Source organism: Macaca mulatta, chromosome 7, assembly GCF_049350105.2.
Source record: "Macaca mulatta isolate MMU2019108-1 chromosome 7, T2T-MMU8v2.0, whole genome shotgun sequence".
Classification (NCBI taxonomy): Eukaryota; Metazoa; Chordata; class Mammalia; order Primates; family Cercopithecidae; genus Macaca; species Macaca mulatta.
In genome coordinates this window covers 36,217,094-36,241,553 of record NC_133412.1, presented here as the reverse complement: position 1 = coordinate 36,241,553, position 24,460 = coordinate 36,217,094, and the positions used below count along the sequence as shown (strand labels likewise).

The 24,460-nt window shown below is 38.8% G+C and overlaps 1 protein-coding gene and 3 long non-coding RNA genes across 14 annotated transcripts in view; 3 read left to right on the top strand and 1 right to left on the bottom strand.

Annotated features, from left to right (window-relative positions):
• LOC144329893 (uncharacterized) overlaps positions 1 to 22,676 on the bottom strand; it is a 29,742-nt gene extending 7,066 nt beyond the window's left edge. The window contains exons 1-2 of the long non-coding RNA XR_013395627.1: positions 21,706 to 22,676; positions 21,255 to 21,569 (exon numbers count right to left, since the gene is read on the bottom strand). This is a non-coding gene — a long non-coding RNA (uncharacterized LOC144329893). The remainder of the gene's footprint in view (positions 1 to 21,254; positions 21,570 to 21,705) is intronic.
• LOC144329889 (uncharacterized) overlaps positions 1 to 24,460 on the top strand; it is a 139,811-nt gene that overhangs the window by 39,899 nt on the left and 75,452 nt on the right. The window lies entirely within an intron of this gene.
• The window catches only part of SLTM (SAFB like transcription modulator), a 55,453-nt gene that overhangs the window by 7,161 nt on the left and 23,832 nt on the right, over positions 1 to 24,460 (top strand). For 4 of the 11 annotated variants that reach the window (XM_077939489.1, XM_077939488.1, XM_015142375.3 and 1 more), the window contains exons 3-5: positions 9,724 to 9,788; positions 13,048 to 13,245; positions 14,128 to 14,175. In XM_077939489.1, the coding sequence (XP_077795615.1) occupies positions 9,724 to 9,788; positions 13,048 to 13,245; positions 14,128 to 14,175 (311 nt within the window). The remainder of the gene's footprint in view (positions 1 to 9,723; positions 9,789 to 13,047; positions 13,246 to 14,127; positions 14,176 to 24,460) is intronic. The other 7 variants (XM_077939492.1, XM_077939490.1, XM_015142378.3 and 4 more) reach the window with 2 other exon arrangements.
• On the top strand, positions 1,666 to 4,941 carry LOC144329886 (uncharacterized). Its single transcript, XR_013395620.1, has 3 exons — positions 1,666 to 1,906; positions 2,918 to 3,489; positions 4,573 to 4,941. It is a non-coding gene; the product is annotated as an uncharacterized LOC144329886 (long non-coding RNA).

The window sequence follows — 24,460 nt, the reverse complement described above, 5'->3', positions numbered from 1 at the left end:
AATCCCAGCTACTTGGGAGGCTGAGGCAGGAGAATCACTTGAACCTGGGAGGAGGAGGTTGCAGTGAGCCAAAAATGGTGCCACTGCACTCCAGCCTGGGTGATGGAGCAAGACCCTGTCTCAAAAAAAAAAAAAAAAAAAATAGGTAATCCAGAAAAGTAGAAAGAAAGTGAAGATTACCCATAATCCCACCACCCTGAATTTATCATACGTAACATTTTACATATGATATACATACATAATATTTATAATCAAGTACGTGTTTACTCTGTAAAGCTTTCTAAAAATTGTTTCAATCTAATACAGTAATCATCCACATAAAGTACATTTCATATTACCACATGTTGATCTAAGTTGTGTAGCTATGTGTGCAAGTACTTACAGGAGGTTTATGTTTAAGGGTTCCCCCCCCCCCTTTTTAACAACTAAAATAGATTCACACCATACATGGTGTTTTGTTGAAGGTAGATAGAATTTAAATATTTCTGTAGTCTGGAGAATCAAAACACAATAACCTTCCGCCTGTATTCTTAACAGCTTCTATAGATAGATTCACTTATCTTTGTGGCTCATGATCTGCACCTGCATTAGTGATTTGAGTTTTAAAAAATACAGAAAGCAGGCTTTCACTCCCCATAGAGTTGGTTTGGGTTGTTATTTTGGGGGCCCAGGCATCAGTATGTATTTTCTAAAAGCTCCCCAGGTGATTCTTAGGTACACCTGGAGTTAAGAACTACTGACTAATCTAAACTAAAGCTTGAAAATTAGCATCATTTTTATTCTTCCCTCTGCTACTCAGTTTCTAGATTGTTTTATATACTTTTCAGTTTTCGAAAAACTTCTGCATTGCTTTATTTGATTCTCACAACAGTGCTGAGAGTTAGGCAGGACTATTTTCTTTTTACTGGTAGAGTAGAAAGGTAACTCATTAAGAACCCAGTTAAATTACCTTTGACAGTCTTATGTTTGTAGGCACAACTGCCTGAAGGAGTGTGCCAGAAATGTTTATTCTGTTCATCTTTAGATAATAAATGTAACAGATTTGAAAAATACACCTTTGGCATATTCAAGGTTTATTACAATGAATGTGAATTATCTTTGTAGTAATTTTTCAAAGTGACCTATTGGGCCAGGTGGGATGGCTCACGCTTGTAATCCCAGCACTTTGGGAGGCCGAGGCGGGTGGATCACTTGAGGTCAGGAGTTCGAGACCAGCATGGCCAACATGGTGAAACCCCATCTCTACTAAAAATACAAAAACTAGCTGGGCGTGGTGTTGGGCTACCTACTCAGGAGGCTGAGGCAAGAGAGTCACTTGAACCCAGGATGCAGAGGTTGCAGTGAGCTGAGATGGCACCACTGCACTCCAGCCTGGGCAATAGAGTAAGACCCTGCCGCAAAAACAAAAACAAAAAACCCAAAGTGACCTATTGTATGACTGTTGTGTTTAAGACAATGTACAAGGCCTTTCAGAAAAATGATTTTATTGGTAAAATGTCAGTTTAATAGAAGAGAAGCTAAAACACTTGCAAACAATTCAAGGCATGGCCTGTGATTGTTTTAAGATACTCCATGCAACTGAGGAGAGGTTGTTGTTGGAAACATTTCAGTTTGGCATATCTTCTTAATCTTCCCCTCCCTTCCAGCAGAAATTTTATAACTAAGCTTTTTTTTTTTTTTTTTTTTAAACTTATCGTAGCTCTTGTGAATGTTTAAGGGGAAAAGTTACTCAGCCATAAAGTATTTTGGCAAAATGATTTTAAAATTTCCTTGGGCTGGGCGCAGTGGCTCACGCCTGTAATCTCAGCACTTTGGGAGGCCAAGGCAGGAAGATTGCTTGGACCCAGGAGGTTGAGGCTGCAGTGAACCATGACTGCCACTGCACTCCAGCCTGGGCGATAGATTTGTCTCAAAGAAAAAAAACTCATTGTTAAGTGGGATTTGTTTTTGTTTGGGAGGTACTTAAAAAGGAAAATTGCAAACCTTTATAAGGACCAGTTTGCCTTTGGAGGAAAAAGAAAATTGCAAACCCTTATAAAAACCAATTTGCCTTTGGAGGAGAAAGCCAATTTATGATCCAAAATTCTTTGTTCAGAATTCTCAAATACAAAAAATTCTGAAAACTGAAAGTTTTTTCTTAAGTTTGGTGGCAAAGTTATTTGTAGTCTTAATGTATCCCATTTGATGTGAATCTGCATACATTTCCTTGCACAAAATGTTTCTGTGAATGTGAAATACTGTTCCAGAAGCCACTGGGAGGTTTAACTTAATAAATAGTATATGCAACATTTTACTCTTCTAAAATCTGAAAATTGTGAATTCTGGAACCTATCTCAGAGGGTTTCATTGAGAATTTTTGGACCTATACAAATTTATGCTGCATAAATGTTTATAGTCTTGTCTTTCTCTTGTATATACATTTTTACTTTGCCATTTTACTTTAGACCCTAAAATCATGCAAATAATATTTTAGGTTTTTTTTTTTTTTTTTTTTGTAATTTCAAAATAGCCATGTTACTACTGTGATAGTTTAGGATGTGATAGGTTAATTTTGCTTATTTTGTTATTCAGATTATGTTTACTGCCCAATTTATTTTGTAGTTTTTTCCTCAAAGCATAAAAGTTTGGCTTCAGGCTGAGCGTGGTGGCTCACACGCCTCTAATCCCAGCACCTTGGGAGGCCGAGGCTGGTGGATCACTTGAGACCAGGAGTTCGAGACCAGCCTGGCCAATGTGATGAAACCCTGTCTGTATTAAAAATACAAAAATTAGCTGGGTGTGGTGGGATGAGGCTGTAATCCCAGCTACTCAGGAGGCTGAGTCAGGAGAATTGCTTGAACTCGGAAGGCAGAGGTTGCAGTGAGCCAAGATCACGCCACTGCACTGCACTCCAGCCTGGGCAAGAAGAGCGAGATAGTGTATCCAAAAAAAAAAAAAGTTTGGCTTCAATCTGTGTTTTACTTTCAGTTAGTTCCTTCATCCTGGTCATGCCACTTTCACAGTTTTGTGGCAGTTGCTAGATTCCCTGTAGGACAAAAGAGGTGAAACTGTTTAGTTGATTTGCTGCAGGAGCTTTGATAGCAAAGGTTTAAATGGGACAGATATAAATGGTTACCTGACTGTACAAAAATGTGCTGAAGATAGTGCTGCTTGTTGGAATTTAAGGACGATTTGGTCTTTAAAATTCTTTCTCATGTTTGATATTACAAAAGTTAGGGACCTGCCGATGTAGTGACAGGATGTACTGACAGGATGGGGTTATACACGAAGTTAGTTGAACGGCCATGTCATCCCTTTCTCCCAGCTGGGCCAAATAGAAATCTAGACCTTGTTTTCTTATTTTTAACTTTTAGAGATTATTTATCTATTTGTTTATTTTTGAGGAGTCTCGCTTTGTCACCCAGATTGAAATGGAGTGGTGGCGCAATCTTGGTTCACTGCATTCTTGACCTCCTGGGCTTAAGGGATCCTCCCACATCAGCCCACCTAGTAGCTGGGATGGCAGGTGCACACCACCACACCTGGCCAGTTTGTGTGTTTTTTTGTAGATATGGGACTCCACCGTGTTGTCCATGCTAGTCTTGAACTTCTGACCTCAGGTAATGATGCCTTTACCTGATGGAGGCCAATGCCTTGGCCTCCCAAAGGGTTTGAGATTACAAGTTCGAGCCACCATGCCCGACCTGTTTTCCATTAGTGTCCAGCATAGGATTTACTCCATTATCAGTCAGAAAATATATAATGTGGCTGGGTGCAGTGGCTCACCCCTGTAATCCCAGCACTTTGGGAGGCTGAGGCGGGTGGCTTACCTGAGCTCAGGAGTTCGAGACCAGCCTGGCCAACTTGGTGAAACCCCGTCTCTACTAAGAATACAAAAATTAGCTGGACGTGGTGGCGGCATGTGCCTGTAATCCCAGCTACTTGGGAGGCTGAAGTGGGAGAATCGCTGGAACCCAGGAGATGAAGGTGGCAGTGAGCCAGGATCATACCATTGCACTCCAGCCTGGATGACAGAGTCAGACTCTATCTCAGAAAAAAAGAAAAAAGAAAAGATATAATGCTTGAGTATCGGCTGGTTTTGTATTATATATTTTTATATGTATTTTATATATGTATATAATATATTTATATATAATATGTATATGTTATGTGTATATAATATATAATTATATTAATGTAATATATAACATTGTACATATAACATATATTACATACACATTATATTATACATATTCTATATTATATCCATGTATATAGTGTTGTACTAGGTTCTGAGCTGGCTGATAAACATTATAGCCTTTTTTTTTTTTTTTTTTGAGGCAGAGTGTTGCTCTTGTCACCCAGACTGGAGTGCAGTGGCATGATCTCGGCTTACTGCAACCTCCACCTCCCGGGTTCAAGCGATTCTAGCTTTTGGGAGGCCTCAGCCTCCCAAATAGCTGGGATTACAACCATGAGCCACCATACCTGGCTACTTTTTTGTGTTTTTAGCAGCGATAGGGTTTCACCATGTTGGCCAGGCTAGTCTCAAACTCCTGACCTCAAGTGATCCACCCGCCCGGCCTCCCAAAGTGCTGGGATTACAGGCGTGAGCCACCTCGCCTGGCAACATTATAGCTTTTTAAAATGAGTTATATTTTAAACTCATTTTAAAATATGGAAGGGGAAAGTGTTTTTTCACAAAATAAGAAATTACAATATAGTCGACTGGTGTCAGGAGTTCAAGACCAGCCTGGTCAACATGCTGAAACCCTGTCTTTACTAAAAATACAAAAATTAGCTGGGCGTGGTGGCATGCACCTGTAATCCCAGCTCCTGAGGCTGAGGCATGAGAATTGCTTGAACCTGGGAGGTGGAGGTTGCAGTGAGTGGAGATCATGCCACTGCACTTCAGCCTGCATGACAGAGTGAGAGCCTGTCTCAAAAAAAAAAAGGAAAGAAGTTACAATATAGTTTCTAATTTACTATGTGTAAAACAAGCCAAAAGTTACAAATTATGAAAGCAGTCCAAAGCTAATGTGAGATTTCAGTTTTCTTGAATATTATGTATCTATCAGGTTGTTACTCCAGTTTCATCACTGTTTGACAATCTTGTCCTTATGGCTTTTAAGATTACAAGCTGAAACATTAAATGTCCAGTGTGATTGTACTTTAACAGCTGTTGGAAATAGTATGGGACAGCAAAGTTAGACCATTTTTACATACCCCAGCGCTGCCTCTTGTTGCCCGTGCGTCATAGTCATCGGGCAAGTGAGTCTCACGTTGTAAAATTTTATACATGTGGATTTTGGAGCTTCTGTTTACACTAACAGAGATAATATTTTAAACAACTGGCATATTGTAGCTCCTCAAAGATCTAATGGTTTTGAGGAATGGAAATTGGGCTGCGTTGAAATTGAAGCACTGCCACTTACTAGCTTTGTAATCTAATTTTTCAGAGTTAGTTTCTCTTTTGTAAAAGGGGCATAATTGTTTCAGAGTAGTTGTGAGGATAAAATTTTAAAATACAAGTACATAAATGCATATGAAGAATTTATCCTAGTACCTGGACCATAGATGCCACTTCAGTAGTAATGACTGCTGTTTTTGTTGCTGAAGTGTAATTTGATTTTCCTGTTATTACTAAAAGAAGTGAAATTTGATACAGAGTGTGCATAGTATGTAATTTGTCATTATGCTGAGGACTGCCATTTCAAATATAATACCTTTATTTAAAAAATTTTTTATTTTGTATTTTTTTGAGATGGAGTCTTGCTCTGTCACCCAGGCTAGAGTGCACTGGTGCAGTCTCGGCTCACTGCAACCTCTGCCTCCTGGGTGCAAATGATTCTCCTGCCTCAGCCTCCCGAGTAGCTGGGATTACAGATGCCCATCACCCCGCCTGGCTAATTTTTGTGTTTTTAGTAGAGAACAGGTTTCACCATGTTGGCCAGGCTGGTCTCGAACTCCTGACCTCACGTTATCTGCCCACCTCTGCCTCCCAAAGTGTTGGGATTACAGGCGTGAGCCACCATGCCCAGCCAGAACATTCAGAACATTTTTATTTATTTATTTATTTATTTTGACACAGAGTCTTGTTCTGTTGCCCAGGCTGGAGTGCTGTGTTGCAATCTTGGCTCACTGCAGCCTCCACCTCCCGGGTTCAGGTGATTCTCCTGCCTCAGCCTCCCGATTAGCTGGGATTACAGGCATGTGCCACCATGTCCGGCTAATTTTATATTTTTAGTAGAGATGGGGTTTCACTGTGTTGGCCAGGCTGGTCTCAAACTCCTTACCTCAGGTGATCCACCTACCTCAGCCTCCCAAAGTGCTAAGATTACAGGCATGAGCTGCTGTGCCCGGCCTTATTTATTTATTTTACTTTTAAGACAGTGTCACTCTGTCTCTAAGGCATGAGTGCAGTAGGGCGATCTCAGCTTACTGCAACCTCCGCCTCCCCGGTTCAAGTGATTGAACCCAGTGCCTCAGCCTCCCAAGTAAGTGGGATTACAGGCATGCACCACCATGCCCAGCTACTTATTTGTATTTTGTAGTAGAGATGGGGTTTTGCTAGTTGGTCAGGCTGCTCTCGAACTCCAGGCTTCAAGTGATCTACCCTCCCAAAGTGTTGGGTATACGGGCATGAGCCACTGCATCTGGCCTCAAAGATAATTAAATTGAATTAATTCACCACTCCTTATTAGAATAATGTGTTCTATACAGGTCATAATAAAATATAGTGGCAGGAATTCAAGATCGGTCGTGAGAAATCCTGGCTTCAGTTCTGACAGCACCATTTTCAAGTTTTAGGCAAGGTATTTAACCTCTCAGGCTCATTTTCTCTTTTGTAAAATTGTGATAATGGACCCATGTACCATCATAGGGTGCCTGGACAAATCAACTGAAATTTTTTTTAAGTGCTTTGCAAATTGTAAGGCAGTTTGTGATTATAAGGAATAAATAGCATTTGTAAATGATCTAAAGGAGTTCCCCCAAAAGTTCTCCTCTATAGGCTGTTTGGTGGTGAGTGGGTATGGGAGAGGATTTGATGTTTTGGTTTATTTTGCTTCTGAGACAGGGTCTCGCTCTTTTGCCCAGGCTGGAGTGCAGTGGTTGGTATAATTACAGCTCACTGCAGCCTTGCCCTCCTGGGTTCAAGCAATCCTGCCACCTCCTGGGTTCAAGTAGTCCTCCCACCTCAGCCTCCTGAATAGCTGGGACTACCGGCATACACCACTACACCCAGCTGTGTCTAAAAAAAAATTTTTTTTCTTTTGAAGAGATAGGGATCTCACTGTGTTGCCTGGGCTGGTCTCAACTCATGGACTCAAGCGCTTCTCCCACCTCAGCCTCCCAAAGTGCTGGGATTACAGACATAAGCCACTGCTTCCAGCAGGATTTGATATTTTAAAAGAGCTTTTTTTCTCCCAAAAAGTAGCCTCTTTGAGGTTTTTATATTATGGAACTTTCTCTAAATGTAATAGAAGAATTTAATTAGCTGGGTGTGGTGGCTCACGCCTGTTATCCCAGCACTTTGGGAGGCCAAGGTGGGTGGATCACCTAAGGTCAGGAGATCAAGACTATCTTGGCTAACACGGTGAAACCCCATCTCTACTAAAAATATAAAACATTAGCTGGACGTGGTAGCATGTGCCTGTAGTCCCAGCTACTTGGGAGGCTGAGGCAGGAGAATCGCTTGAACTCAGGAGGCAGAGGTTGCAGTGAGCTGAGATCGTGCCACTGCACTCCAGCCTGGGCAACAGAGCAAGACTCTGTCTCAAAAAAAAAAAAAAAAAAAATTAGTAGTTTTCTTTTTCAGGAAAAGAACATCTTTAATTTTTTGTCTTTCTTAAATAGATTAATACTTTCAGATGAACAGACTTTTCTTAGTGATTGCCCTTTTAATAACTTCTAATTTTAGACTTTAGGGCAACGTAATCAGATAGACTTGTTTTCATGTGAAATTCTCATGTACAAATTAAGTTTAGTGATAAAGAGAATGATGACAGTAATTATAAATTTATATGCAAAGCATTAATCTACAAAGGTAACAGTAAACCAGAAAGTTAAACCAAAAAGTTGTTTTCCCCAAAATGCAAACATCAACATTGTAAATAGGAAGTTAGCACAACACCAAGCGCCACACCTCATTTCTTATTTGGTTCTCACAAGCCTTCAGCTACCAATTGAGTAAAAGAAAAATCCCCACTCCTAATCTTGTTTTTTGCATACTTGGAAGGACTAGCATAGCATTTTCCCTTTTACCACTCATTCGTGGAAATGACTTACAGTTGGGAGTAGATGACAGGAGCTACCGAGGAGACTAGGGAAATGCAGGTATACTAACTTTTAAAATATTTATCCCAGCAGCTAAACCTCTACCCTGATTACTGAAGCTTAAACTAGGTAGTAGCACTGTCTGTGCCGGTTATAGGCAAAGGGAAAAAAGTTCATTCATTGGCCCTAGGAAAGAACATCCATTCATGTTTCAAAAGAAATGGGGGAAAAAAAAATTTAATAGTAAAGTTCCAGAAGATGTGTTTTTTAATGACATTTCTAGTACACCAAGGATTTTTAACTAGGATTTTGTGGACTAGCCTGAAAACATAATAAACTTTTAGCATTGCCTCTGTGGAAAACTTTTTTTTTTTTTTAAATGTGGAAAGCGTTTTTAAAGTTCCAACTACCAGCTGGGCGCAATGGCTTAATGCCTGTAAATCCTAGCACTTTGGGAGGCCGAGGCGGGCAGATCACTTGAGGTCAGGAGTTCGAAACCAGCCTGGCCAACGTGGTGAAACTCCATCTGTCTCTACTAAAAATACAAAAATTAGCCAGGCATGGTGCCTTGTGCCTGTAATTCCAGCTACTTGGGAGGCTGAGGTAGGAGAATCTCTTGAACCCGGGAGGGGGAGGTTACAGTGAGCCGAGATTGTGCCATTGCACTCCAGCCTAGGCAACAGAGTGAGACTCTGTCTCAAGAATAAATAATTATTCTTAAAAAAAAAAAAATTCTAACTACCAGTTTGCGAAGTTTTGAAGATGGGCAAAGAAGGTCTGTAGTTTGTCTGAAAGCTATTAACAGTTTTCACTTTGCCTTAATTTCTGCATGCCTTAAATCAGTTATTATGTTAAGTGGCCAGCACTCTTTATATTTAGGCTTTTGGATAAATAAATAATTAGCATAAAAGTAGTCACTGTATTTAAGGAATTAATCTTCTCTATGAAGAGGCAAGGTATACTAGAGACAGAGTACAAGGCAATATGTCATCAATCACCTGATGGATTGTAAGATGAAGATTAAAGTGTGAGAATTTTTATTTCAGAGAATGCTTGTTGAAGAGAAGAACATAGGAAAGGCTTTGTGGGAGGTACAGATCTTGTACTTAGCTATCAGGTGTCTGTGTATATATAGTCAGTAGAATGCCATTGAAAGGTATCACAACTTCTCAGATAATTGAGGATAGAAAATTCAACTGGTGTAAAGAAAAATGCATCATACATGTCATATCAGTTAAGCTGATGGGTTCATGTGTAGGATTATGTGCACAGTTTATTTCAAACAGCATGACATAGGAAAGCTTTTTTTGTTTGGGACGGCTCTGACCAGGTGGTTTATAAGCAGTTGGCATTAGCTTTGTTAGACAGCTTGGGAGTGGAGAGTGCTATTGCAGGGTAAACTCTGAATATTTTTTGTTCTTAAAGTAATAAAATATCAGTTGTTAGCCCATCTTCCTTCTTTCACAGGTAAAAAACATGAAGCAGACGAGTTGAGTGGAGATGCTTCTGTGGAAGATGATGCTTTTATCAAGGTAAAGTGTTCATTACTCAGGTTAAGATGTTTATTTTAAGCCTAGTATTTTGCATCATGAATTTTGTGCATTGCATTGAAGAATGGTCACTGAAGTATGTAGGTTAAAGATAAAGACCTATATACTGACAATGTATAATATTGTCAATCTCATTAACTCTCATAATTGAGAAATATAGTAAATAACTTTAATTAAATGAGATACAAAAGCTAAAAATAATAATCTCTCCAGGCCTTTAGGTAGAAAGCTGGCCAGGGAAATAGCTACAAGATAATAGATATGTATGTTAGTTCCTGGACAAGATATCACAGGGAAGGATATTGATAATTTATTTTTTATCTGCCATTGCATTTAGCTTTTGTATATAATTTACAGAACTTAGAGTAATGTAGACCTCAAAATACACTGATAAAATTGCTGAGGTGTTACTACTTGATAAAGATCAAATTAAGGGCCAGGCGCCGTGGCTCACGCCTATAATCCCAGCACTTTGGGAGGTCTAGGTGGGTGGATCACTTGAGGTCAGGAGTTCAAGACCAGCCTGGCCAACATAGTAAAACGCCATCTCTACTAAAAATACAAAAATTAGCCAGGTGTGGTGGCATGTGCCTGTAATCCCAACTACTTGAGAGGCTGAGGCAGGAGAATTGCTTGAACCCAGGAGGTGGAGGGTGCAGTGAGCCAAGATGGTGCCAATGCACTCCAGCCTGGGCAACAGAGCAAGACTCCGTCTCAAAAAAAAAAAAAAGAGAGAAAGAGAGAGATCAAATTAAGAAATTTGTTTTGCCATTTAAAGATGAATAAGCGAGGCCTTTTGGGGCCAAAAATGAGTGTATTTCAAAACTGGCTGGCCAGAAAAATTATGGATGTAATTTTAATTGGGGTTGTGGCAGTTCTAAATACTACAGCTATAGAACAAGCTGTTTATAATTGTAGTTAGGGTTTAAAATTTTTTTAAATTATTATTTTAATGAAAAGTGATCTGCTTATTTGTTCTTAAGTATTGTGGTATTTGCAGGAATTATTTCATGAGTATAGTTTCTCTTGAATTATGTACATTTGTGCCCCCATATATTCTGTTTCCTGGGTAAAACTAGTCCATATTGTCATCATGTCTCTTGATGTTTGTGTGTTTTACCATAGAGTCAGCTCATGTTCATTTACACACCCATCTCTCCTGCCTCCTAGCTCTCTTCACTCTCCACACTGCACATACACACAGACACACACACACACACACACACACACACACACACACACAGCCCTACCCCCAGAAGGTGTTTTGTTGAGGAGTTAACCCTGAAAGCAGATAATTTTAGGAACTATTTGCCCAGGGATCCATGAAAATTGATGATTGCATGTCTGTAATCAGCTTGTGTTTGAGCCTTTAAGTTTTGGTATTCTGTTACCCTTATTATATATCTTCCATCAGGTTTGTTCCTTTCTTCCTATTTTTCTCCAGTTGTCTTCACCAGTAAGTGTATGATTAAGCAAACATTATCCATAAGCTGTAAAAACATTGTGACTCAGTAAAAAATCTTCTACTTTTCAAATTTGTTTCTTTCAGCTCTTCAGTTCATAAAAATGTTACAGTCATTTGAAATGTCCTAAGGAGATATATATGTCTATTCAGAAGAATAATAGTACTGTTTCTTATATGTGCTACAAAGGATGCCTTTGTGTTATTGTTAAATAAACCTGGTCATAACGTCTAGAATAACAAGGGAACTTTTTGTTTGTTCGTTTTTGTTTTTTTGAGATGGAGTCTCGCCCTGTTGCCCAGGCTGGAGTGCAGTGGTGCAATCTCGGCTTACTGCAACCTCCACCTCCCTGGTTCAAGAGAGTCTCCTGCCTCAGCCTCCTGAGTAGCTGGGATTACAGGCGTACGCCACCAGGCTCGGCTAATTTTTGTATTTTTAGTAGAGACGGGATTTCACCATGTTGGCCAGGCTGGCCTCGAACTCCTGACCTCATGATCCGCCTACCCGTCTTGGCCTCCTAAAGTGCTGGGATTACCGGCATGAGCCACCACGCCCAGCCCTAGGAGCTTTTTTAAAAATTCTGTTTAAAGATATCTTCAGTTTATTTTTGGAAGTATTAACATGTGATATATTTGATAGAAATTAAGTGAATGTATTTTTCTCATCTCTCACAGTTGATAATTTTGGAATTTATACAGTAATGGTTGGTAAATATCACCTATTGCCTAAATACCAGAATTGTATAGAAATTGCTTCTGTGAATAGGTGAGGAGATTGGTCAAAGTTGGCACCTCAGAATAGGTGAAGTTTCCTTGGTAACTTCCCTTGATCTTTCTTGCACCTATACTTCTGCCATAATACAGCCATGTACTCCATTTTCAACCCCTCACGTTCCCCAACTCATACTGTAGTACGTTTGGTCAAACAAGAGATCCCCTGCTCTGCAAGCACTCCACATTCCAAAACAATCATTCTTTTCTATGCCCACCTCTCGATAGAAATTTCAGTTTCCTCACCGCAATTTAGCTGTGAATGATTAGTAGTCATGCCTCTGCCTCTTTTACCTTTTAACCCAGAAGCCTTTTCTTAAATCCGCTGGATTTACCATAAGAACAGGAAAAAAGGAAGGAACCTTTATTGCTTTCACCCCTTTCTCTGCGCTTAATCAGAGGAAATTGAGCAGATTGCTGATTTTGTTTTCACTGAAGTACCATATATCCATAAACTTTGAAGGACAAACAGACCCAATCCCAACCTGTGTTACCCTTCCTAATTGACATTTGGCACAGTGGTAGATTTCAAAACAAATACATTTCAATTAGTTATTTGCATATTTTTCAAGAACAGGCATTGACGCAGCAGTTGGGTGTTCTTTATTATTAGAAGTAAACTTTGTTTTAATGTATAAGACTTCCAAAGTCTTTGAAGTTAAATCAACGTATGGCACATGGAGAAATCAAGCCATATTTTTTGGACAGCTCCTAGAAGGTGGCTTGGTAAATATTAAATAACTGGAATTTAGAGCATCTCTAGTAGCAATTCAATTAGTGTGCATTTTAGTGTGAGAAATTTGAGAACTCAGATTCGTGTTTGATGATCGTGGTATTAGACCTATCTTTAAAGACACAGTTAATATATAAGGTAAAATGATTGAACTTTGGGAATATTAAAATATGATCAAATTTGACACATTTAAAGGTGTAAATTACCAAAAACATTTGGTGGATAGCCCACGCTACTTTGCCTCTAGTTGTACCAAATTTTCTTACCATTAAAAGGACTGTGAATTGGAGAATCAAGAGGCACATGAGCAAGATGGAAATGATGAACTAAAGGACTCTGAAGAATTTGGTGAAAATGAAGAAGAAAATGTGCATTCCAAGGAGTTACTCTCTGCAGAAGAAAACAAGAGAGCTCATGAATTAATAGAGGCAGAAGGAATAGAAGATATAGAAAAAGAGGACATCGAAAGTCAGGTCTTTAGCCAGTTTTTTTTAAAACATGACACAGATAAATTAAGTTTTAAATAATAAAAAGTACTTTTTTCTAGTTCAATTTGGAAGTCTCAGAATTTTTAAAAGATGTGCTACTAAAGCTACTTATAAGTCATCTAAAATCCTACCACCTTAGGCAACCTTTTAAATTTTTGCTTATTTCTTATAATATATATTTTTACATAGTTGTTACAGAGTTAAGTTGATATTCTGTATTTTCATATAACATATAATTTCATAATTTTCCCATAATTTATTAGACTGCTTTCTACAATTCTAATATACTCCTTTAATTTTGGACATTTTAAGTTTTAAGGCTTTTTCCCTACTCCAAGATGAATGAATGTACCAATTTCATTCTGGCATTGCCAGCATTACTTGGTGGTAGGGTTTTTTCCCCTTTCTGCTACCTTAGCAAGTATAAAAGGTTACTTTAATTTACATTTCTTTGGTTATATCAAGGGTGGGGAATTACTTATGAAAGTTTAATTTTAAAGTAGATAATATTTCCAAATATTTTCTTTGAAATAGACCATTTGTCCTGCTTTGAAGTATGTTAGTACATTTTAAGAAAGTCAGTGGGTTAAGGAGTCAGTGCTGTTAGTATTCATGCTTAAAACACTTCACTTCTACCTACCTAATAAATGAGGGGCTCAAGAGAAATGTTTCTAATTCTCTAGCGACATGGCTAATTTTTTTTTGGCATAAAATATAGTCTGAATATTAAGCATTGATTTACTACCCATGGTATCATAGACATTATACAGAAAACAAGGCAAATGATAATCAGGTATAAGCATAAAAGCATTCTCATGTTACCCAGATATTTTGTAAAGCAAAGCTATTGTATACCCTTTTACATAGGAAATTGAAGCTCAAGAAGGTGAAGATGATACCTTTCTAACAGCCCAAGTAAGTTTACATTTAGTCCTATGAATTTGATATCGTGGGTGGAAGGGCTTGGAAAAGGAATCTTATTTTGACTTCATAATTCTTTAATTCATGTAACTGTCTTAAATTTAATACTGAGTTATTTACGTGACATACACAAAGTACTTAAAACTATTGGCAAGACCGAGGCGGGTGGATCACGTGGTCAGGAGATCGAGACCATCCTGGCTAACACAGTGAAACCCTGTCTCTACTAAAAAATACAAAAAATTAGCTGGGCGTGGTGGTGGGCACCTGTAGTCCCAGCTACTCAGGTGGCTGAAGCAGGAGAATGGCGTGAACCCGGGAGGCGGAGCTTGCAGTGAGCCGAGATCGCACCACTGCACTCCAGCCTGGGCAACAGAGTGAGACTCTGTCTCAAAAAAAAAACAAAAACAAACAAACAAAAAGATCGGCAGCTGAAATTTCTGTTGCCAGAAAGATAATTGGAGTTATTATGAGTTTCCTATCATTTTCAGAATTTTAGAAAAAAGTCCATCCTTTCTGTAAAACCTAACTCTGGTTACTAGTCTTTTGAGAAGTCTACATTCTTCTTGATTTTTTTCTTGTCACTTGATGTAAAATAAGTCTTTTAAAAGTATTAATATCCTTTTCAAAGCTTTATTTAAAATTTTGTTAATTTAACACTCCTGTAACAGGCATAGTCTAAAAATGATTAAAAATTTCTAGAAATTTACTTGGGGGGTGTGTGTATTGCAAATGACTGCACTTCAATGTGTAATAACGTGTTGCTGCTAATGTGATACACATAGTGGACTTTTTAAAGTGACTTACAGATGTTATAAGCAGACATCTGCAGATCAATTTCTGCATAAAAAATTATCCTTTGTCTTTTTCTCATATCTGTAACTAAAGAACCCTTTGTTTTTGTGTCCTCTTAATTTCATTTTAATTTTTAATCTTATAAAAACCAGAGAGGGTTTGGTGGTTTTGATCCGAGTTGGTTTTAATCTGATAAATAAATGCACGCATCCCCGGCGAAGGGAGTCAGTGCCCATTGGCATGTATTAGCTCTAGAATTACCACAGTTATCCAAGTAGGAGAGGATCGTGTCCTCTTTAAATGGTGTACTTTCAAATAGAGATATGGGTTCCTTTGTTTACTAGATTCAGAAAAAATAGTCATCAGGTCAGTTATTTCCTCTGGGTAGTATTTCCTAGAAGAGTACTTGGGCCTTGTATTCATGGACTACTTATTGATGGCCCCTGCATGCTTTCTTTCCTGCAGTGCTCTTGCCTTTGAAATGCTAGTGAGCCACAGATGCTTCTGAGGCTATATATTGCCTCTCTGTGTGTTGTAGTGGAGGAGAAGTTGCATTTTGGAGAAAAATTGCATTTCTGGGAGAAATGTTGCTGATCATTTGGAATATTCAGAAAGGAAATATTAGAATGGTGAAAGTCTGTAAGGCTGTCCCTAAGTACATTGATTTCCTGGTGATAAAGAATCTATGAGGGGCTGGGCACTGTGGCTCATACCTGTAATCCCAGCACTTTGGGAGGCCGAGGCAGGTGGATCACAAGGTCAGGAGTTCGAGACCAGCCTGACCAATATGGTGAAACCCGGTCTCTACTAAAAATACAAAAAATTAGCCAGGCCTGGTGTTGGACACCTGTAGTTCCAGTTACTTGGGAGGCTGAGGCAGGAGAATGGCTTGAACCTGGGAGGCAGAGGTTGCAGTGAGCCGAGATCATGCCACTGCACTCCAGCCTGGGCAACAGACCGAGACTTGTCTTGAAAAAAAAAAAGAATCTATGAGGAAAATTAACTCTTAAATCGAGAGAGTACCTTTTCTAGATTACTGATTTGCAAAAAGGGGAAGTTGAGGTCTTTATATTATTTGGCAGCTGGATATTAGCTTCTGTCAAGGATCACTCCTATAGTTGTCCACTGTGTGAGTTGTATGAAGGCATCATATCTAAGGATACCCACTTAAATAATAAACTTCATTACAAACATTTTTTAAATGGATGGAAATATATCTGAAGGAAGAACAGTTATGTATTTCTTATCAGGGAGCAAGATCGCCATATTGTATCAAAAGATGAGGTTACGTTTTTAGAGAAGTTTTCTTTAAAATGACCTTTTTCCTCTTTCTAAATAATGTCTCATGGAACATCTAGAAACATAAATGTATCTAGGTTCCATATGATCTAATGCATCTAAACATGCTTACTGAGTCTATTACTATGTGCATTCAGGGATACTTCATAGTGTAACCATCACCCAGCTTCAGCTGTTTTCAGTTAATGGCCAGTCTTATTTTCCTCTATGCTTCTGTTTACTTTCTCCCTTCTGCATTATTTCGAAACAAATCCAAACATATTTCCCTTGAAAAATTTCAGTATGTATCTCTAAAAGAGAATTCTTATTTTTTATATTAGCACTCCTAAAATAAAAATTTTAATATTGTGAAATATACAGTTAGGATTCAAATGTTCAATTTTTCTATAGGTTTTTTTTTTTTCATTATGCCTTGTTTAAATCCAGATACCAGTAAGATCTGTATGTTGTGATTGATTGAAATGTTTTAGGAGGTTTTCCCTTCCATCTGTTTTCCTCTTACTATTTTATTTGTTGAAAAAAGCAACTTGCTTATCCGACGGAGCAAGGGTTAGCAAAAACAGGCATCTCATGTAGTTTGCCAGTCGCCACTGTAGAGCTTCCAAGGCCTGGATTTTGCTGATTACATTCCTGTGGTGGTCAACATGTTCCTTTGTTTATTGTATTTTTTGTAAATTGTTAAGTTGGTTGTAGCATCTAGAGGCTTGCTCTCAGATTCAGCGTTAACACCCCACCCCAGCACACACACAGCCGCCTCGTAGGTATAGTACTGTGTTCTTCTATTTGGATGCACATAATATCTGGTTGTCTTTTTGTGATGGTACCAATCATTGATGATTCATACCCAAGTAGGAGTTGCAAAGGGATGCTATTCTAATTCTATCATTTCTTCTGTATATGGTGGAATGTTTCTAGAAAGAGAAACTTCCCCTTATTTACTATTTGGTTACCCTGTGGTATCATTTACACAGGAAAGCCAGGATATATGTTTGATTCTTTCCTTTTTATTTACCAATTTTCAGAATATTGAGCTGGTTCACTGGCATCTCTGACAGTGGCCAGTTCTTAATTTTTTCTTTTTTCCTCTTTAGATTCATTTCAAACTCATGGATTTGTATATATGTAATGTATTTTGGTCCATCACAGTTATTATCCTTAATGCTTACATTGTTCCATGTTGTGAGAGCCTCATCAAGTTGGCTCTTGAGTCCTTTCGCATGATCCTAGTAGACTTTGATTGATTCCTTGCTTGATGGTATGTAAAGATGTGCCATTTCCTGCTCTAGAACTATAATTAGGCATTTCTTCTTTATAGTGGTAAATGATATTTCAAGACAACAATCTAGGTGGTGGAGGTGTTCACTGCTACTGAGTTGTTCATTGTTTCTAGGTCTTTTCAATGTACAATGCTAGAGAAAATGTTGGAGTTGTTTTCTTTGTTTTTGCTTATTTTTACTTTTAAGATAAAATAGACCTTCAATTCATATCTTGGTACTTCCAAGATAACCATTTACTTTATCTTACGGTACACATACAACAACTTTAGAATGATTATACCAACACTACCACCAATGCAGTTACTGAAAGTAATTTAAGATTTTTTTAGACATATTTTTCGCAAGGATGTTTCCCTCTGGGGATGAACAAATCACCGTGTTTTAAGTTCTTTCCATTCTGTATGGTTGTATCACCCACTGATACATATCTAGGTTGATTTGTTTCATTTATTTTCAGTATTTAGGTATTGCTTTTGAAAGTTTACTCTGGGTGGGCTGTGGTGGCTCATGCCTGTAATCACAGCACTTTGGAAGGTTGAGATAGAAGGATTGCTTAAGGCCAGGAGTTCAAGACCAGCCTGGGCTACATAGTAAGACTTTGTCTCTACAAAAAAAAAAAGAAAATTAATATAGCTGGGTGTGGTGGTCCATGCCTGTAGTCCCAGCTACTCAGGAGGCTGAGGCTGGAAGATCACTTGACTGCAGGAGGTCAAGGCTGCAGTGAGCCAAGATCATGCCACTATACTCCAACCCGGTCAATAGAGCAAGACCTTATCTCAAAAAAACATTAGAAAATTTAATCTGGCTGGATGCAGTGGCTCATGCCTGTAATCTCAGTTCTTTGGGAGACTTAGTCGGGCTGATCACTTGGCTCAAGAGTTTGAGACCAGCTTGGGAAACAAGGCAAACCCCCGTCTCTACAAAAAATACAAAAGTTAGCTGGGTGTGGTGGCGCACACCTGTGGTCCTAGCTACTCAGGAGGTAGACTGAGGTGGAAGGATTGCTTGAGCCCAGGAGGTTGAGGCTGCAGTGACCTGTGATTGTGCCACTGCACTCCATCATGAGCAACAGAGAAAACTCTGTCTCAAAAAAAAAAAGAAAAAGAAAAATTATATATATATATGTATATACACACACATATGTGCAGCATATTTATATAGGGATTTGTCTATTTCAAGAGCCAGTCCTCAGGCTTTGATTTGAAGCTGAAATCTTTAGGCATTAGCCTCTAGGAAGTTATACTAGGTGGACTTTGGTTCAGATTCTACTTCTATTAGTTAATTACAATATTGTGATTGTGGCAGGTTCTCTATTAGTCAATTTATATGTCTATAAAATGAATATTATAATTCTTACTCAGTTGATACAGGGATTAATCATAGATTCTGATGTAGTATATGTGCAATTAGTGGTCATTTGTAGTGTTGTTTTACTAGCTTGAACATATTGCTTACTTGAGAAATTTCTGGAGCTTTTTCTCTAAAATCTTGTTTGCTAATGCTTTAATTTTTTTTTTTTTTTTTTTTTTTTTTTTTTTTTTTTGAGACCGGGTCTTGCTCTGTCGCCCAGGCTGGAGTGCGGTGATGCAATCTCCCCTCACTGCAGCCTTGACCTCCCAGGCTCAAGTTATCACCCCACCTCAGTCTCCCCAGTAGCTGGGACTACAGGTGTGCACCACTACACCCGTCTGACTTTTGTATTTTTTTGTGGAGATGGGGGTTTGCCTTGTTGCCCAGTCTGGTCTCGAACTCCTGAACCCAAGCAATCCACCCATCTTGGACTCCCAAAGTGTTCAGATTACAGGTGTGAGTCATCATGCCTGGCTTTAATATGCTTTTATTCTTAAAAATTTCCTCTAGTTTCAAGAACCTCTTCAGTCTTTAATATTATGTGTATTCCTTTTTCTATTTGCCCTTGCCCCTAATGTTTCACTAACCTGAAAAATCTTACCTTTTTTTGTCATATGAAAATCTATATACCTCTTACAGCCAGATTCACTATCTCCACAAAGCTTTCTTTCATCTCTCTCTTATATGTAGTGCTTTACTGTTCACAGAGAGCTTTTTATATTCATTACCTTACTCAATCCTTGATATATCTTACATGGTTTACATGTCAACTCCACTTTATAGGTAAATTCATCCAGATAGATGACATACCACAGAGTAAAACTGTTACAGTGATAACGACAGGGTAAATACCTAGGTGTCATGGTGCCTATTCTGATATTCTTTTCACTAAACTCCACACTAGCAAATGTTTTCTGAGTTCTATTGTACTTAACATAGTGCCAAAGTTAAGCACTTCAGATACATGAAAATCAAGCAGTTAGTTCAGTCTTTCCAGCTAAAAACAGCAGTCTTACACTGCATTTATTTAGTACATTTATTCAACAGGTATTTTTTGAGTACTTATGTGCCAATCATTTTGTACTTCCCTTGATATTTAGCATATTCCCAGATAGGTAAGTAGTAGTTTAAAGTTATTGTGAAGGTTTGTTCAGTCCGAATACAGTGTTTACATGTCAAGCTAGAGGAAAGGAGGTCTTACTTAGCCTATACATGTACATATATCATAAGATAACCTATGGGAAGTAGTAGAATTGAATGTGTAGTAAATACTTGGTTCACTGAAAAATAAGTCCTAGGCTTGTCTTTGTCTCTTAGCAGTCGTTGCTGCTCCTAGGACGAAATGAAAATAAAGGAACTTTATGTCTTTTAGCATTGACTAAGGATTGCAGATCCCCCCGTGAGATAAACAACATGAGTTTGTAGACATTTGCTTCCTCTTCATATGTTAAATATTTTTTTAAGACAAACTTGAGTGGTTAATTTTAAAATATGCTTTACATTTAATAAATAAATGTTTTACATTTACTTATTTGCTTTCTTCCTCATTTGGAAAAAAAAATCTGTTTTCAATGGGGGGAAATTGTTTTCAAATAGTTGCATATCATGTCTGTGCATATATACCATTTAGACAGGGAAAATTTCCCATTATATTTCTTGGTTTGTTTCCTTATTGCAAGTATTTTGGACTTACTTCGGACTTACGGTTAGTGCTATGCTTGCTGCACATACTGCGCAGTAAAATCAACAGGCATTTACGTGTGGTTCATCTTTTTTACTTTACCCAAGTTGTTTTTGTGCTCCACCCACATTGTAATCAGTTTTGTTTTCTAAAAGTTGGGTCAGGCCATTTCCCTACCGGCATTTAAGTATATGTCATAAAATTTCTGTTTAAATTATGAAACCCTTCAGAAGACATGCTGAATTATTAAGATAAAAACCTAAAACTTCTCCAGCAAGTAAGACAAACCTTGCTAGTTACTTTAGCAACTAGAAATAACGTTATAATTGACAGGAACTACAATAGAACAAATTATTTTTTTTTACATCATAGTATTTTAAAAATTTTACTTTTTAAAATAGCCAATAATTTGGACATGTTTTTTTCTTGAAGCTTCCTTTCAGTTTTGCATCTCTAAAATAATAACTTCGAAATGGTGTGCTCTTCGCATCTGAGGTAGATAAGGAGAATCAAACTGCATTCTTTAAAAAAAAATTTTTTTTTTAAATATATATTTTTCTAAAATAGAGACAGGGTTTTACTAGGTTTCCCAGACTGGTCTCAAACTCGTGACCTCAAGTGAACCTCCTGCCTCAGTCTCCTAAAGTGCTGAGATTACAGGCGTGAGCCACTATGCCCGGCTACGTGTTGCATTCCTTAAGTTCATTTAGTCTGCTTTAAATACACGCTAGGGTGTCTCAGTTTATTGCTTCAAGAAAAATTACTAAACTAAAAGACAGTTTGAAAGAAAAAGATTTATCCATAATTCAAGCATAACTCATTCTTCCCTTGCTGTCTCTACCATTCCACCCAAGTTAAAATGTTTTTCTTTCCTTTCCAAATACTGCAAATTGAACACATAATGCTTAAAAGTATATTCTAGTAAAACAATTTATTAAGACATTCTTACAGGCTGGGTGCAGTGGCTCCTGCCTGTAATCTCAGCACTTTGGGAGGCTAAGGCGATAGGATCCTTTGAGGCCAGGAGTTCAAGACCAGCCTGGCCAACATGGTGAAATCCTGTCTCTACTAAAAATACAAAAATTGGCTGGGCGCGGTGGCTTATGCCTGTAATCCCAGCACTTTGGGAGGCCGAGGCAGGTGGATCATGAGGTCAGGAGATCAAGACCATCTTGGACAACAAGGTGAAACCCCACCTCTACTAAAAATACAAAAATTAGCTGGGTATAATGGTACGCACCTGTAATTCCAGCTACTCGGGAGGCTGAGGCAGGAGAATCGCTTGAACCAGGAAGTCAGAGGTGCAGTGAACCGAGATTGTACCACTGCACTCCCATCCTGGGTGACAGAGTGACACTCAGTCTCAACAAAATAAAACAAACAAAAAAATTAGCCGGGTGTGGTGGCGCATACTGGGAAGGCTGAGGCATGAGAATCCCTGGAACCCGGGAGGTGGAGGTTTGCAGAGAGCTGAGATCGCGCCACTGCACTCCAGCCTGGGTTGACGGAGTGAGACTCTGTCTCAGAAAAAATGAAGAGGAATTCTTAGAGCACAGTATAATGGACTTAGATAGTGATAGAAGTTACATTGCTGTGAGTTGATGATTTACTTGTTCTGGACTATTTTACTTCTCAGCTTATGGTCGAGCTTTTTAGTATTTTTAAGTTTCTTTCATGTTACCCTAGTTGTAAAATAATTGGTCATTCCCTAATTGGCACACTTTAACTTAGTACAAATATCATTTATTAATAAAATGATTCATAGAAATTATTATTGTTGGCCAGGCGTGGTGGCTCATGTCTGTAATCCCAGCACATTGAGGGGCCAAGGCAGGTAGAGCGCCTGGGCTCAGGGGTTCGAGACCAGCCTGGGCAAGATGGTGAAACCCTGTCTCTACCAAAAAATACCAAAAAAATTAGCCAGGTGTGGTGGCACACACCTGTGGTTCCAGCTACTCGAGAGGCCGAGGCGGGAGGATCAACTTGAGCCTGGGAGGCAGAGGTTGCAGGAGCCGAGATCACACCACTGCACTTCAGCCTGGGTGACAGAGTGAGACAGTCTCACACACACACAAGTTTAAAAAAGAAAGAAATATTTTGAAAAAAGAAATTATTATCCAAATGTACTTTTGAGCACACTGTAAAATATTTGACATTTTAAGAAGTGCATGCTTTTATATGAATCTAAAATTGTATTATAAATAAGCCGTTTAAAGTTCTACTTATGTTTCAACTTTTTTAGTCTTTTTTCACTAAGAGGTTGTTACTCTGTAAAGGCAGCAATACTTAGTGTTCTCTCTGTACCAACAGCATTAATTTCACCTGGAACCTTGTTAGAGATGCACATTCTAAAGCCTCATTCCAGACCTTCTGAATCAAAATCTGTGTTTTATTTTAACAAGCCCTCCAGGGGATTCCGATGCATGCTGAAGTTTGAGAACCACTGCTCTAAGGCTTTGTATGTGGTAATTTCACAACAAGCTTCACATCGCCTGACTTTAAACAGTGTACTTCTGATTAGTTTTTCTTTTAAAAGTTATTAAAAGCTGGACATGCTGGCTCACACCTATAATCCCAGCACTTTGGGAGGCCGAGGCGGGCAGATCACCTGAGGCCAGGATTTCGAGATTAGCCTGGTCAACATGGTGAAACCCCATCTCTACTAAAAATATAAAAATTAGGCTGGGTACGGTGGCTCACGCCTGTAATCCGAGCACTTTGGGAGGCTGAGACGGGTGGATCACGAGGTCAGGAGATCAAGACTGTCCTGGCTAATATGGTGAAACCCCGTCTCTACTAAAAATAAAAAAAATTAACTAGGCGTAGTGGCACGTGCCTGTAGTCCCAGCTACTTGGGAGGCTGAGGCAGGAGAATCACTTGAACCCAGGAGGTGGAGGTTGCAGTGAGCCAAGATTACACCACTGTACTCCAGCCTGGTTGATAGAGGGAGACTCCGTCTCAAAAAAATAATAATAAAAATTAGCTGGGCATGGTGGTGGGTGCCTGTAATCCTAGCTCCTTGGGAGGCTGAGGCAGGAGAATCGCTTGAACCCAGGAGGCGGAGGTTGCAGTGAGCCAAGATCGTGCCACTGCACTCCAGCATGGGGGACAGAGCAAAACTCAGTCTCAAAAAAAAAAAAAAAAAAAAAGTTAATAAAACATTTGGTAGGGCACAGTGGCTTGCACCTGTAAATCCTAGAACTTTGGGAGGCTGAGGCAGGAGGAATGAACGCTTGAGTCCAGGAGTTCCAGACCAGCCTGGGCAACATAGCAAGACCTCTTCTCCACTTAGAATTAAAAAAAAAAAATTTGCTGGGCATGGTGGCACACGTCTGTAGTCCCAGCTACTCAGGAGGCTGTGTGGCAGGAGGATCACTTGAGCCCAGGGTTTGAGGCTGCAGTGAGCTATGATCATGCTGCCACACTCTAGCCTGGACGACAGAGTAAGAAGCTGTTTAAAAAAAAAAAAATCAAAACATTTGTTAAGCCAAGCGTAGTGGTTTGCATCTGTAATCCCAGCTACTCAGGAGGATAAGGTGGGAGAATCAGCTTGAGGCCAGGAGTTCGAGAGCACCTGAGCATCAATAGCAAGACTTGTCTCTAAAAAGTAAAATGATTATGTAATTTTTTCAGTTATTGAGATTAGAATGCATATCACTTTATTCTTTATAGCCTTATGTTTGGGAAAATGTTGGTTCTCTGTTGCTCTGATTACTTCAGTGATGTTTGCATTATTTGCTTGGTAGAGCAAATTAAGCTTCTCCCCTTTATGACACTTCTATTTTTAAGCTAGCACATTCTCAATTTTAATTTTAGTGAAGCTGTCAAATATTTTAAAATTAAAATCATGTTTTAAAAATATGTGGGTTACTTGTT